This window comes from Larimichthys crocea, chromosome VI (genome assembly GCF_000972845.2).
Source record: "Larimichthys crocea isolate SSNF chromosome VI, L_crocea_2.0, whole genome shotgun sequence".
In the NCBI taxonomy this organism is placed as follows: domain Eukaryota; kingdom Metazoa; phylum Chordata; class Actinopteri; family Sciaenidae; genus Larimichthys; species Larimichthys crocea.
This window is the reverse complement of record NC_040016.1, coordinates 10,811,313-10,827,425: the sequence shown is the minus strand read 5'-3', so window position 1 is coordinate 10,827,425 and position 16,113 is coordinate 10,811,313. Positions and strand designations below refer to the sequence as shown.

At 40.0% G+C, this 16,113-nt stretch overlaps 2 protein-coding genes across 7 annotated transcripts in view; both read left to right on the top strand.

Moving 5' to 3' along the window:
• The first annotated feature begins 339 nt into the window (after positions 1-339).
• bap1 (BRCA1 associated deubiquitinase 1) lies at positions 340-8,476 on the top strand. Of its 4 annotated transcripts, none has more exons than XM_019262452.2 (17): positions 340-570; positions 851-880; positions 1,508-1,562; positions 2,011-2,143; positions 2,793-2,912; positions 3,029-3,090; positions 3,239-3,381; positions 3,640-3,718; positions 3,857-3,980; positions 4,320-4,455; positions 4,530-4,714; positions 5,414-5,547; positions 5,664-6,121; positions 6,371-6,612; positions 6,808-6,900; positions 6,999-7,071; positions 7,503-8,476. In XM_019262452.2, the coding sequence occupies exons 1-17, from the start codon at positions 534-536 to the stop codon at positions 7,634-7,636; spliced, it is 2,238 nt and encodes a 745-aa protein (XP_019117997.1). In that variant the 5' UTR covers positions 340-533; the 3' UTR covers positions 7,637-8,476. The 4 variants fall into 4 exon arrangements, with proteins under 4 accessions (XP_019117997.1, XP_019117996.1, XP_019117995.1 ...); XM_019262451.2 differs by having other exon boundaries at positions 341-570; positions 5,658-6,121; positions 6,374-6,612; XM_019262450.2 differs by having other exon boundaries at positions 341-570; positions 5,658-6,121.
• A 2,190-nt stretch (positions 8,477-10,666) lies between these two features.
• The window catches only part of bsnb (bassoon (presynaptic cytomatrix protein) b), a 61,899-nt gene continuing 56,452 nt past the window's right edge, over positions 10,667-16,113 (top strand). For 2 of the 3 annotated variants that reach the window (XM_027279749.1, XM_027279747.1), the window contains exon 1: positions 10,667-11,013. In XM_027279749.1, the coding sequence (XP_027135550.1) occupies positions 10,832-11,013 (182 nt within the window). In that variant the 5' untranslated portion in view covers positions 10,667-10,831. The remainder of the gene's footprint in view (positions 11,014-16,113) is intronic. The other variant, XM_027279750.1, reaches the window with a different exon arrangement.

Below are 16,113 nucleotides of genomic sequence, written 5' to 3'. Positions count from 1 at the left end.
AAAATAAAATAAAGTAAAGTAAAGTAAAGTAAAATAAAATTAAATTAAATTAAATAAAATAAATTACGACACCACACATAAAAGCACAACATTAAATGTCCACCTTAGTAATGTTTATATATTAATACAGCCGTATGTGTGTGTGTGTGTGTGTGTGTGTGTGTGTGTGTGTGTGTGTGTGTGTGTGTGTGTACATAATAATATTTGGACACGTTTTGTTCCACACAGATACGATCACCAGCATTAATGAATACCAGTGAACAGGGCAGGTCACGTGCTGATTATTGATTATTGATTTAATTCGTTGTTTTGCTTTTATTCCGCAACCGGAAGTTGGAGGTAGGACTGTTTTTTACGACCGCCCGTCGACGCTTGATGCCGTAGCCTGCAGGCGGCTAACTCTGCCTATTGTGTTTATCTGTGTTTGTTTTCGTCAATGGACTCACCTCCCTCATTCACCGCGTTTACGGCTCGTCTGGACATGGGCCTGAAAACATCTTAGGTATCAGTCAGCTGTGCACTCGGATGCAAACATGAACAAAGGCTGGCTGGAGCTGGAGAGTGACCCAGGTGAGACATGTCGGGGGAGCTAACGTAGCTTAGCTTCATTAGTCAGACTCAGAGAGACACTTCAACATTTAAACACTTCAACATTTAAACACTTCAACATTTAAACACTTCAACATTTAAACATTTCAACATTTAAACACGTTCATGTGTGAAGCACGTGTAAAAACATGTGGTCTGTTTTTATGGAGCGAGCGGTCAGTGTGGAGGAGTCAATGTTTTCATCATTCATCATGTTTCCTTTGTTTTCTGCTCAGTTCACTGAATGTTTTCATTATTTCAGGGCTGTTCACTTTGCTGGTGGAAGATTTCGGTGAGTGGATCATAAACACAGAGCAGCTACACCTCTCCACATTTAAGTTTTCACAATGCACATGTGCACAAGTTATTGCAAAAGAGTTTATATGTATAATCTTTTAGAGGTAGAGCCATATGTTCTTCCTCCTTAGAGTTTATTCTATTGTATTTATACTGTGGTCATCTATCTATCTATCTATCTATCTATCTATCTATCTATCTATCTATCTATCTATCTATCTATCTATCTATCTGTACTGCAATGTGAATGGCAAATATAGTCCTGGGGCTATTAAAGCTACTTTAAATGTTTCTTTTATTTTTATTTTTATTCATTTAATGGGACCATGTACAGTATTAAACATAAACGATTACATTTGATGTACTGCTCACAGCTACTTTTCATCTGCAGTCCCTTCGGCAGACACAATTAAAACATATTACAGCACAATAACAAACAGTACAAGGCAAAAAACACACACAGGATACATAATGCAAAATACAAAGTTACACACACACAATAGCACATAACGTACACCCACAATGTCAGTGGCTGTAGAGCTGAGTATCCTTTAGCAGACTTTTTAATTTGGTTTTAAATGTACTGATGGAACTGAGTGTGTGTGTGTGTGTCTGTTTGTAGGTGTCAAAGGTGTCCAAGTAGAGGAAATCTATGATCTTCAAAGCAAGTGTCAGAGGTATGTAACTTGTAGATCAACCAGAGTCTGTTTTAGTGAGCATCAATCACAAGAATATCAAGTTAATCCATAAAAAAAAGTGCAAATAGACGCAAGGAATAAAAAGTGAGTCCTGTAGGTTCTTGGTTATGTAATCGTCCCCCTTCAGTCTGTCTGTGGTTGGACGTTTCTCCTCTCTCCTCCTCATCTGTCCAACCTGAGACAGTCTTCGTGATCTCAGACAGTTTTCTGAAACCCAGCGTACGAGCAGGAAACGAGATTCTCTTCAACTCTTCATGGGTCTTTAACAAATCCTCCAGGAAAAGAACCACCACCCCCTTTGTCAGATAGCAACGTCTAATATCATGTCTGAATATAAACACAGGTATTTTTCTTGCTGCTTGTTGGGCTGCTGCAGCAACACATGGAAATTTTTCATTACAGTGGCATCATTTTATTATTATTTTAGTCCCGTCTATGGCTTCATCTTCCTGTTCAAGTGGATCGAGGAACGTCGATCCAGGAGGAAGGTGAACACTTTGGTGGATGAGACCTCCGTCATTGATGAGGAAATTGTAAATGATATGTTCTTTGCTCATCAGGTGAGTCTTTATGTGATCATATTTTGATTTGTAAGCAACTAATCTTTTTTTTTGAAGCCATCAAATGTATAATAGATCTTTTCCTAACTGAGATGTTGTCGATGCTGTGAATATGATGCTCCTGAGCAAATCTCACTCATAGTCAAAATGTAATTTAACATCACTTTTCATAACAGTTTAGTTTTTAAGTGATTCACAGAAAATTCGAGCATATTGTTTTTAACTGACTAATAAACATCTGCACATTTCTTTTTGTGTTTTCACATCATATGATATAGGACATATATATTAACATGTGTTCATTCATTTGCTAACACCAGTTCATCCTTGCGGGTCGTGTAGAGTTGGTGTCGACTTCAGAACTTTTATATTATATCTACATTCTGCTGATGAACCACTGTTCATCAAACTCTGAGACATAAAATGTTTCTGATCTCTGGGGTCTGTTCTGGTAAAATAAAGCTTAAATAAAAATATATACAAAGCCACACATCCGAATATAAAAGAAGAAAGTAGCCTAATAATAAAAGGATGTAGAATCATCTTAACATATATCGAACATGGAAAGAAATTCAACGCTTTTCCTTGTCAAAGCAGATCTTTGTGTGACCTAACTTAGACGTGTTTGTGCTGTCATTTTTCTGTCCAGCTGATACCAAATTCATGTGCCACCCACGCTTTGTTGAGCGTGCTTCTTAACTGCAGTGGTGTTGAGCTTGGCACCACCCTTAGTCGCATGAAGGCTTTCACAAAAGGCTTTAGTCCAGAGGTAAGATGTTTCTCATGTATGTCTGCAGCCTCTGTCCTGGTGTCAGTTGCTCTCTCCCCCCCGTCCTCCCCAACTGTCATGTTTAACTTTGATTTCTTTATGTTTTTGACTTTCAGAGTAAAGGTTACGCAATAGGAAATGCCCCAGAGCTTGCCAGAGCGCATAACAGCCATGCAAGGTAGCAAACATTGAAAATTTTATGTGCCTCTGATTCTATGAAAAGAAAAATTTGTCTCTCTCTGATTTGTCGGCTGTATTATGGGGGAAACATCAGTCTTTTTGCATTCATCAGTTTCTCAAGCTCTCGTTTTTGTGTTTCTATGGAGACCGGAGCCCAGGCACCTGCCGGAGAAACAGAATGGGATCAGTGCAGTGCGTACCATGGAAGCCTTCCACTTTGTCAGCTACGTGCCCATCAAAGACCGCCTCTTTGAGCTTGACGGACTTAAGGCGTACCCCATTGACCATGGTATGACCTAATACTGTCACAGAAATACCAAGTCCTGTTCTTGTCTCGCTGATTTGTAACATTTTGTCTTTAAAGGGTACAATGAAGTACTCTCCTTTTAAATGTTGATCTGAAGGCATTTCTCTGAACTAAAACCTCATCATGGCACATTTGCTATTAATTACTTTCATGTAATTATTGTAACTAACTGTTGTAGTTGTTAATCACGTCATATTTAAGAAAATTGCTACTTAAGTCTAATTTTTGACATTATTTTAGGGCCTTGGGGAGAGGAGGAGGAATGGACCGATAAAGCTCGGCGGGTTATCATGGAGAGGATTGGACTGGCCACTGCCGGGTGAGTCTTGAAGTCAGTGAGCTCGAGCAGCGGTGGTTCACCTTCTACATGTACACGTACACATACACACACACACACACACACACACACACACACACACACAAACATACCCTCAAGGCTTCATTCTCTCTTTTTCAGAGAGCCCTACCATGACATTCGTTTCAACCTGATGGCAGTGGTGCCTGACCGCAGGATGAAGTACGAGTCCAAACTGGAAATTCTAAAGAGAAATCGACAGACGGTTCTGGAGGGTCTGCAGAAGGTCAGGAACTGCCAGAAGACAATTTCAATCCCACAGCTCCTTTAGTGACGGAGCACTTAGTCTGGTTTTTCTCTCGCTCTAGCATTATGTGGTTCGATGATAAATTCATGTGAACAAGAGAGATTAGGTATTAAGATGACAGTGAACTGTAAATTTTTTAACTTTAGATGATTTGTTATAATCTTTTTCTGCAGCGTTTCATAGTTCACACTTGTCTTGAGGTGGTACTCCCATTAACTGTGAGAATATATTGAATTTTTTTGTGGTAGGAATTTCTAAGTCATGTCTGCTGATACAAGTAAATATCTTATGAAATATCCTTTTGTGTGTTGTCTTCAGATGATCCGGCTCACTCAGCCTGAGCTTGTCCACGACAAGAAGGAGAAGGACTCCCCTGACGATAGCACTGCTGCGATCAAGAAAGAGGCAGATGCGGAGCCAGTTACATCCCAGGGGGCTGATCAGGCTTCTTCAGGTACTCTAGTTGGCTTTATTTGCCTCCTCTATCATAAACATTCAGCTGAATAACACTTGCCTCTCGTTTTTTAGATTCAGTAGATGAGCCCAGAGTTCAGCCTAAGGACGCCACTAGCTCCTCGGGAAACACTAAGGTCATGGGAAAACCACCAGTCCCCACAGGAGGAGGTCCACAGCAAGTCACCAGCTCCAACCCCATCGTTCAACGCCTGCCTGCCTTTCTGGACAATCACAACTATGCCAAGTCTCCAATGCAGGTAACAGAAGAAGTTACCTTCACAGTAAAAAGACTCTCGGAAGTGTTTATTTATTTATTTGCGCTCTATAGCATTTACAAAATGCATTATTTAAATATTTATTTACGTTCTACAATACAAATCAACAAAGAGACAAACACACATTATTGTAGTTGCAATAGAAATGTTAAAGTGTGTTGTTTTTTTATTTTATTTGTGGCAGTTTTCATTTTGGATTCTCCTTTTGGAAATACATTTGATCTGTCTAGTCTTGTCAGTACAAGCCAGCCACACTCACCAATTTCCTAGAACAGAGTCAGGTGTTACACTGAGCGTTCTGTGGAAGGATTACTGTTTTAGTCTTGTTGGAGCCGGGGCAGATCACACATTTCTCTCTGTCTGTCTCAGATCTGACATTGAGACAGTTCAATGTGGGTGTTAGTACTCTCTCTCTCTCTCTCTCTCTCTCTCTCTCTTTTGTCAAGTCTTCTATGATTTTCTGTGTCTTTACACTGAGTCACCCCCTCTTGCACATCAGAGGTGTAGAATGCTACCTTAGTGAGGTGGCACTATTCAGAAAAAATACAAACCACACTATGCTGTTAGTTTTCCTGCTGTTAACACAGCCTGAATTTATCTTTGGTAGTGCATAAAATAATTGTAGTGGCTGCAGGAGAAAAAAATCCATTGAGGTTTGTTTAAATTTCTCTGATTTAACAGGAAGAAGAGGATCTTGCTGCTGGAGTTGGTCGCTCTCGAATCCAAGCACCTCCTCAGGCCCCATACTCCGATGATGAAGATGACTATGACGACGATGAGGAAGAAGTAACTGGTTCTGCGGGCACATCTAACAGGTGTTAGCATCATAATGCGTATAAAGAGATAATCTTCTTTTTCTGGTTATGATCTGTCTGAAGGAGGTGTCAGCATTTTTAGTTAGTTATGTTTTGAATTTGTCTTTGAGGTTCAGACGGAAGGCGAGTCTGCGATCGCGAACAGGACGGGTAGGAACCGGAATGGAGAGCCAGATCGCTCTCACTGTATTGGCTGAGAAACTGAAGAAAGAAGCCCAAAGGAAAGATGCCCTGAACACACCCCTCTCTGTACGCACAGAAGGCCGCACTGGGGGCATTTGTATCACATCTGCTTCACAGCCGTCCCCAACGCCCAGCAACGAGAGTACTGACACGGCCTCCGAGATTGGCAGCGCCTTCAACTCCCCGCTGCGCTCACCCGCGCGCTCCCAGGCTGCTACGCGCCCGTCCAGTCCAGTTGCATCCCATCTGTCTCGCGTGCTGTTTGGAGAAGATGAGATGCTGAGGCTAGACTCAAGACATAACCGTGCTGTAAGAGAACTGGGTCCCTCTGTCAGCATTGCCTTGTTACACCTGCAGGACGATGGAGTCATCTTTGCTCTCCCTCCATCTGGTGAGTACAAGAGGTTGTTACTGTCATCCATGTTATTTACAAAGGTGGTTTAAAAGCCTCTGCTGAAGCAAGCATTCCTGTCTGTCGCTTGATATTTACAGAGTGCAGACAGAGCATATTAATCATTTCAGACGGTAGATGTAAACAGTTTGCGGTGACCTTAATGAGAACAACATACACAACCTTTTAATAATAGACTGTCTGCGTCTAGCTACTTCTGATAGATTACTTTTCCCGCTGCCTGTTCAGTAGATTTGGCTGCTGACGGCACAAAGCAGCCTTGTACTCCTGAGAAGACAAAAGACAAAGAGCAAGCAAGACTCGCAGCAGGAGAGAAGGAAGGAGTGAACGAGGGAGGCGAGGGATCATCTATGGAGGTGAAAAAAGAGGAGGACAAAGATGGAGGAGATGTGAAACCTAGCAAGGAAACGCCCAAAGCTGTGGAAACTGCTGCAGACAGCAAGCCTCCCGGGGATAAGTACTCTCCCAAAGTAAGTCGGGAGATTTTCTTGGTGTTGTACTGCTCTGTAGTATGTACCTCGCAATGCATATCAGCCTGCCAACACATTACTCTCACATTTTTTACTTGTGCCTCCAATTAGGGAGCTGTTTCGAAAGCAGTATACTAAAAAAAATATATAATAAACAAACGCACAGAGCGGTTAATCTTATTCTGTTTCTTGCAGGAGTTGCTTGCACTGCTCAAGTGTGTAGAGGCTGACATCGCCAATTATGAGGTGTATCTAAAGGAGGAAGTGGAAAAGAGAAAGAAATACAAAGTAGGTTTTGTTTACTGGGAAGCACTCCAATACATGTGGTGAAATGTTGTTTTTTTTATTGACTTTTAATCAAAATGTTTCGCTTTTCATTCGATCAGATTGATGATCAGAGGAGGACCCATAATTACGATGAGTTCATCTGCACCTTTATATCAATGCTAGCCCAAGAAGGTAAATCTTCACGATTTGTTTCGCCTTTTTAAGCCTCCATCAAAACTATTCCTGCGTTCTCTGTGGTGGATCAATAACATCCAGATGTTTCACACCTCTCTGCTCACATCATACCACGTTTATGGATATTTCTGTGCTGAATGTCTCAGCTAAACTCCAGAGTCAGTAAGAGTCCCGGCAATGATGCAGGGAAAAAGAAATGTTAGAAGTACATAGTTGTGTGTATCCCGGAAACATTAAGTCTTACTAGTTTATTTTAATTAATTCATTTTACCCATTTTTTTAAAATTAAGGGACATATTAAGAGGCATATTTTGCCGTTTTAACCACCACATATATTAAAAAACCCAGTTACATGCTGAAGATCTGTTATCTTGTTCGTATATTTCTAACTTCTCTGCTCCTTCATTCACTCTGGGTGTCTCCTGCAGGCATGTTGGCGAGCCTTGTGGAGCAAAACATTTCCGTGCGCCGCCGACAGGGAGTGAGCATCGGTCGCTTGCACAAACAGAGGAAGCCTGACCGCAGGAAACGCTCCCGACCTTACAAAGCCAAGCGCCAGTGATTTGTAACTTAACTCCCGCGAGCACCGAGCAATCACCATAGAGGAAGAAAAGAAATGGATGCACTCCTGAAACTGTCTCATTAAGGCGGTTTAGTGTTGTATTTTAGTCGGCGCCTCCTCTTCCTTGTGAAATCAACCATGGGTTTGGTTAGTTCTTTTATCATTTCTGTATATATACGTGCAACCATTTTACTCAGCCTGTAAATTTTCTTCTGTCTCGTGCCACTACAATTGACAGATTGTAAATATGAATGCCCCCAGTGATGCAGCCGGATGCTTTTTCATCATCATATTCATGAAAACGTCTTCTCTACATTCTTGTGGTCAGTATAGTTTAGTGTGTCACTAAATATACAACCTGGAAACAAGTCAATATTTTCTCAACTGTATCCCATACTCATGTTTTTATGGTGCCAATGAAGTATTGAATGTTTTGACAATAGAAGGCCACGCGTTTTATTCATCTGTAGCATTTCAGTTACGATCTATCCACTGTTCAAAACATAAAAAAGCATCTTTTAACACATTCTTCATGGACAATTTTAAACTCAAGAAGAAGTCATCATGCGTCGAGATCTTTTTTTTCTTTTCATTTGAATGTCTTTTCAACTATGGGTCTCTTGTTGTGTATGTATGTCTGTTGGGAAAAACAAACAAACAACAAGCTCTTGTGTTATTTTTGTACCTGAAATGAATCTGAAAGTGAGTGAACATTAAGTCGGATGTGTGCGCACTTGTGTGTTTTGTACATATGTAAACGTTAATTGGCTCACCGTTACACTGAGCTCAGTTGTTCTCTGTGCTTGCCAATTCATACTACAATAAAGTTCATGGAAAAAACCTTACTGTAATCCAGATTTCTTTTGTCTGTCGGGGTTTTTAAAGTGATTAGACTACAGTGGTTGTCTGAGGATTACATTGTTTTGTAATGGCACTGAATAGATTGATCTAAGATTCCATCTCATAGTACAACATTACAAATGTTCAACGCAAAGACGTGATGTTGTTAGAAACCTTTGTCTATTTGTTTATTTTCTTAAGGGTATTAAGTGATTTATTATAGTGACAGTTGGTATACCACTAGGGGACCATCTCAGAAACATCTCCTTTACTACGCCGTATAGGGAGAGTCATTCACAATAAAATGGACTTTTGCAGAAGGATTGTGTCATGGCACCACAGCTGTGATGTACATGTGTACTTAGATTTTTTCATTTGTAGTAAAATACTGCACTACAGCTACGGTTTATTTTGCTGAATAAAACAACAAACATTCATTTCAGCCTCCTTGTAACATAACACAGTTTATCACTAGATAAACTGAGCTTGTGAGAACATCAATCATAACATGACTTTTTGATCCTCATCTTGGCAGATAGTCGACTATTTTATTTCATTTCTCACAGTGTCAGTCTTCACCTTAGGGCATGTTTAAGCACTGGTATGATGATCTTGTTATAATGACACTGGCTCTCTGGCAGGCTTGCAAAGTACACACAGTAACCTATGTGGGAGTGGGAACTAAAAAAAAAAAAAAAAAAAAACCCTCCTCCGCCGCACAGCCTGAGCCGAGCAGATGTTTGAGTTGAATAAAACACACTGTAGTGTTATGTCACCACTGTTTGCCTGTAATTTGGTTTAGAGGCACAGGCCGACGTCTGCAGCTGTCTTCAACATACAACCCAATAGCATATTTGGAAAAACATGCCAGAGTTTGCAGTATTCTGTTGTCAACGTTGACATTGTCACCTTTTTAATTTGTATTATTTGTTTCATATTTAGATGAATTCCGAGTCCATCAAAACTTAACTCCATCAGTTAGTCAGGTTTTTTTTTTTAATGGCTATTTCCATTAGCATGTTCTTAAATCTTGTTTTTATCTTTCTTTTGTTAGTCTCTCTCTCTCTCTCTCTCTCTCTCTCTCTCTTCTTATTTTGCCTTTAAGTATAATATGTTCTTGTCTGTCAAAGCACTTTGTAAACTCTGTTTTTAAAGGTGCTATGTAAATAAAGTGATGATTATTATGAAAATGTGCATTACACACAGTAAACATACATTAAAATAAACATATACTACAGTAAACACACATTAAAATGAACATATACTACAGTAAACATACATTAAAGTCAACATACTACAGTAAACATACATTAAAATGAACATTTACTACAGTTAACACACATTAAAATCAACATATACTACAGTAAACACACATACTACAGTAAACATACATTAAAATCAACATACTACAGTAAACACACATTAAAATGAACATCTACTACAGTAAACACACATACTACAGTAAACACACATTAAAATCAACATACTACAGTAAACACACATTAAAATCAACATACTACAGTAAACATATCAGTAAACACACATTAAAATCAACATACTACAGTAAACATATATTAAAATCAACATATACTACAGTAAACACACATACTACAGTAAACACACATTAAAATCAACATATACTACAGTAAACACACATTAAAATGAACATGTGTTCAAGTTAACCTATAACATGCATCTGCATTTAAATTAAACCTGCGTTAAGATAAAATAATAATAATAAAATAAAATAGAAAACTATCTAAAAGTAAAAGGCAATACCTTGCAGTCGGCATATATAGTATATATATATCATAAAAGACTAAGAAAACCAGCTTGGATTTCAGAAGACAGAAGCAGGAATGGCCTTTTGTCTTCAGGTACTTGAACAATTAGCCTAATCCATTATCAAAGTAGTTGCTGATTAATTGTCTGTCAGTTAATTAATCAATTAAGATAGATCATTTTGTAATTAAATGACCAGTATGCCCAAATAGTTTGATACTGTCACATTTCAAACATGCAAGCCAATGACTGGGTCAGGGAGGTCTCGGTGGTCTCCGGTCCTGAGCCACGGGGGGCTCAGAGGTGTTTGCGTGGTGACTTGAGATAAAACCCGAGCGAACGTGAACGCGCACGTACGAGCCACTCGAGCTCCCACCCATTTGCGTCAGCGCGCTCCCTCGCCCTCTCCGTCAGCGCGCGTGCTCCGTGCGGGATGCTGAATTGTAGGTGATGATGGCGGAAGGGGAGCAGCGCTGAGTTTCATCTCAGTTTTTTTTTTTTTTTTATATAAACCACAGCTGTAGGAACCATCTACAACATCGTTTCTCTCCGTCGAGACCCTAACCCGAGGCGATGGGGAACGAGGCCAGCATGGAAGGGGAGGGACAGGCGGGACAGCCCGGCACCGCCGTCCCTGCAGCGGGGGCTCCTCCGGCTTCCATTTCAGCACCACCGGACTCTGGACAGCTCATCAAGCCGAGCAACGGAGCGCCAGCCGGAGGAAGTGGAGCTGCACCCGGGCCGGGGATTAACAGGTAGCCGCGATAGCTAGGACGCTTCTCCGGCAAAGTGTAAGGGAGAAACGAGCCAGGCTGCACGGCGGCGTGGCGTTTACGGCACATCTATACGACGTGCAGCGTAGATATAAGATCAACCGACTGCGTGGAGATAGTCCTCAATGGGTGCTTAATTATTTATTTCAATATCCCTGTCAACACAATTCACCACCCTCTTTTTTTTTTAAGACCTATTTTTTTTTTTGGTAGCAGCACCACCCTACTACTGCACGTCAATTTGGGTCGGAGTCTAATTTAATATGCAAAGCTGTCGATGCACAATCAATAATAACGTAAATGTATGTATCTATACGCCCGTTTTTTTTTTACCGTGACTGTCCTAAAGGCATCACTAGTATTATGAATGAACGAGCGACATGTTCCCTCCACTGCCAAGTAAATATGAATACTCAAGAATAAGGTGTCACAAATATTAATAGCTTCAGATGATAAATAAATGATGTAAAAAAAAAGAAGAAGGAGAAGAGGAAGAAGTGCACCAGATTTCCATCGCTTGGTATTATAAGGTTGATTTATTATTTTTATTTTATTCCCCCTGAACATGCTTCGACACATAAATACAAAGTCATTCTCAGAAATCACCTTCCTCCTGATGAGGAGCATGTCCTGATGACATGACAGTGCTGTCATCACCGTCACTGGCAGCAGCAGCAGCAGCAGCAGCAGCACAGGGCCATAATGTGTAATGCCTTACAGCTGTCTCACTTATCAGATCTCAATCCAAACCTAATATTATGCAGCTTGTGGAAAATATTTGTCACGCCTTCATAAAAAAAATAAATCTTCCTTCTGGAGGAGTGGGTGTTGCATCCTCCAGACGTCGAGCCCAGACACATTAAGTGTTGTGGTAGCCAATATTTACGTTATTTTGCCTATGTAAACCCTGTTGTTTTCTTATAATAAGGCAACATATGTTGATGAAACCCCCCCCCCCAAAAAAATCCAGCCTATATCATTCGTGTTTAATCACATGTAGTAGACTGTAGGTGTGTATTTACTGTGTGGGTGTTTGGGAAGGATGACCCTTCCAACAAGATCTCATATTGTCTTAATTACATAGTTCAACAGTTGTAGTCCTGAATACGCACAAGCCGAGGCACAGCTGCATCTTGGATTTGCCTCACCAGCTTACAGTCTGTACTCTGTACTTGCATTTTAGCCAAGGATGTAAAGATTTTTTTTTTCATGCTACAAACCTTCCATTCAAGGCTTAGGCTTTTTGTCAATGACTTATCGCTCGAGTTTGTGTCATTACATAAAGTGATTGTAAGGTAGGTGTAGATCTATGTTTCTGTTTGGGGCTAAAAAAAGCACTCGCTGTTCACCCTGTGTATTCACTGTGTTGCAGGTCTAAAGGCTCATAGCTCCCATGTAACCTCGTGATTCTTTTATATCTCGATTTTTTTCTCTGGTATCCACCCTGAGGTGTCTCATAAGGCGATGGCAAGTGCTGAGAGACTGAGTGTGCTGAGGGAGAATTGGTCAGAGGGAGAGGGAGAGAGCGAGTATATCATATGGCTGATTGAAATGTTTTTTTTCGTAAGATCACGGCCCTACAGTCAGTCTGAATTTTTGCCTTAATATACTCTTCCGCAAAGAACTTGTGAGCGCGTGTGAAACAATGAGGCGGTGGCTGGGGTTGAGACTAGATAGGAGACTTTCATCTTTAAATAAAATGAAGCTATTCTATTAATATGAATGTGGGCATAATCTACTATATATAACCAGTGAATCCATATAGGTGTTTTTGCTTTATCCCAGAGCATGTTATGTTTTATTCATCGCAGTCAGAGAGCTAAATCTGAGCCCATATATGAGTTCATGAAGCTATGGGAGTCACCCAACCCTTCTGCTTCGCAGAGCACGCCACAGTGGTTGTTTTCTTCTGTAATCATAACAGCTTTGACTAAGTGCACAGTCATCCTGACCTGATGACCATAAATGACAAGCGTTCAGTATTATGAGAAAAACCTTGCCTCGTGTCCGACGCAGGCTCCAGACATGTTGTTTACAACAATGTGCTCAGTGTGCTGCTGCCATATTGTCACATCAGTGTGTAACTGTGTAACGTGTCCCGCTGTACTCGCTCCGTCATGTAATAGCTACTTGATTCAATCTGTCCAACCATATGCCATTGACGTTAGCTCTTTTTAAATAATGTAAGTCAATAAGTAATATCAGTCAGTATGAATCAAATCCAAACAAAGCTACAGTTTGTGAAAAAAACATGAAAATAATGGATACAGTGAAGCCACAGATCAGCGCGCCCTCATGATTCATTTACCGTCAGCGATGAAAGCACTGTTCACGATGTAGCCTATACGCAGTAAATGGTTATCACAACACAAACAAATAATGCAAAAGCACTTCTTATTATTTATGACACTATGACAAGTGTGTGATACAGAAAATAAATGAGACATCGACGGTGTAGCTTTGTTAAGATGTCCAATAGACACAAATATCCGACAGCAAAGCACCATAGTTTATTTAGGGCACACACAAAAATGTTTGTACATTATATATAGGTGGTTAGACTGACTGAACCGGTGCATACTTACCATTATCTAAGACTGTACACTTCGCTGAGGCTAAATTCAGGCTGAAGTCAAACTCTTGCTCAGCTTCCATGTGCCACTTTGTCTGTTTTGGCAGAATGGATGGTTGGAAGCAGACTCATGGGTGCAGTTTGTACCTCGCATGCATTTAAGTCACAGAGCGAAGTATCTGGTTATCAGAAAAGTATAATATCTGTACGATAAAAAAAGACTTTTAACCTGTTTGTCCTTGCCCTCTTTGTAAAAACATGTCAACGTGTTATTTTGTATTAATAGTATGTTATATATACCTTTTTACGTTTGTACAAAATGAGCAAGGACATGTTATTCTTGCTTCTGCCTTTATTCTGATTTGAAAAAATATATTTTTTTTGTTGTGCATTTTTTTCCCCCTTCATATCATAACCCTAAATACCTTCAGAACAGCAGAAAGTGTTGTTAAACAACCGTCTGCATCTTTCAAAGATGGCCACGTATATAGCTTTAGGAAAATACTTTTAGACTTGAATGTATTGGCCGTACACGAGCGGCCATTCATCTGAACGACACTCAAACAATCACCATAAAACAAAATGTAGCTGTAGCACACACTATGCGTACTGTCTTTGGGATCACTGATTAAGGTCTGCTTGTGATTTTGATGTAGTCTGCTTCATGTGACAAGCGTCGTCGCACAGCAGGTGGGAGATTTAAAGCTTCAGCAGTACAGCTCCTGTCTTCACATTTGACCAATCATGAGGAGGAGTATATTGTTTCGACTGTAAGCTCTCCCTCGTCCATGTCACGGCTGCCCATCAATAATTTCTTTTGAGTGTTAAGCTTGTCTGATACAAAATGATGAAATGTTTTCAAATAATTGAAATAAGAAGCGCCATGGCGCATAACACCGCTATCCACCAATAACTGATTTATTGTGAAAATTGTAGCAGCCTTGACTTGAGTTTATTTGTCGCAGTCTCTGTCACAGTTTCGGCTAATTGAAAAAAAAATTGGCTACATTCATTTTCTGTCTGACTCCTTGTCGTTTGATGTGAATGCAACAAAAAGTAGCCTCTTCCTGCTTTGATTTCTGATAGCTAACATGAACCTGCTTCTTTAAAATGATGCATTTGTCGTAATTTTTGGACAGAAACCGGATTAATGTGTGTCAAGCCCTCTTTGTTCTGCTGTAATCCTGGTAATAAGAGCTTATAAAAGCACTTCAACACAGAAAACCTCTTGTTTAACAATCAAGGTGTCCAGCAAGCACAGCATGACAAAATTGAATCTACTCTGCTGAATAATTATTGAGTAGAAACTATTTGCCTCTGGGAAGAAAATCATTACCATTGCCTATTTTACTTCTAAAAAAGTCTGCAGTCTCTGGTATTCCCGAATCCGTGTAAAAAACAGCAGTGCTTGTCTCGTGTGGATGAGCAGACATTTCATGGTGGATTTATCCTCCACTTCATGCCTTTAACATGCATTTATCCATTACAAAACAAACAATGCACTCAAACATGCATTCGAGTGTGATGCATCCACTAGCTTTCTAGTTTGACCTTTAAATATTACTAAATGCACAGCACAAGATAGGTTTCACTCTGAATCCTGAGCTACCTGGTTTCATTTCCAGTGGAGAGAGACATAAATCAATGAGAAACATATAGAATCTCCATAAGAGGGATACTGATACAGATATACTCTGTCAGTCTAAAATTAAATACTCCATCTATCAGATAATTCCCCCTGTTCAATGGGGCACAAGTCAATGTCAGTCTGAGACAACTTGTTTTTTTTAAAGGATAATAGATTTGTACATATCGTATCTGTAAAGTGAACTGTGTTAATTGTTCACTTGCGATGCGTTTTATGTAGGCACTTTGTACCAGCCAATACTTCGATGAATGCTCTCAGAATTAGTATTGTCATTTACAACGTGGTATTGGTGCAGCACTGCTGGAGGATACTGGAGGAATGGGCACGTTTGGCTGCCGAGCTGTTAGTGAACTTACCCTTACTTGATTTGATGTTGAAAGAATCCTTTCCTTATTCCGTACTCAGGCTGGAAATGGATTCGAACGTTGCATTTTAATCAGAGTTCTTGTGTCAGGAGCCAAAGAGCTGTTTGCACAAGGTGACAGGTAAAATATTGAATATTTTGCAGAAGGGCAAATATTTTGTTCATGATATTGTTTTTGTTTTTTTAAATTTGGTATTTTTTTCGAGCAAATTGTTTGCATATCCATCTGTGTGATGGATTGTGTTAAAACCTACGAGCCAGTACATTTACTCTAGTTGGAGACAAAACAAGATTTTTTGTGTCCCACTTGTCCTGTCTGAAAATGTCTGATAAAGTCCACTGTGTACTTTTTAGCACACTCAGAGTACACTTTTAATGGTCCAGTTTGTAACATTTAGCAGTCTCTATTTACAAAACAGGGTCTATTTTTTTAATGCTAGGAAGGAAATTGTGAGGCAAGGGGATCGCAATCAGCAACTACACCACTAGATGCCACTA

Coding starts and splice junctions, on each gene's coding strand:
- bap1 (XM_019262450.2), top strand. CDS start 534: ATGAACAAAGGCTGGCTGGAGCTGGAGAGTGACCCAG. Junction 2,913..3,028: donor CAAAAGGCTTTAGTCCAGAG/GTAAGATGTTTC, acceptor TTTGACTTTCAG/AGTAAAGGTTACGCAATAGG. Junction 3,382..3,639: donor GGCGTACCCCATTGACCATG/GTATGACCTAAT, acceptor ACATTATTTTAG/GGCCTTGGGGAGAGGAGGAG.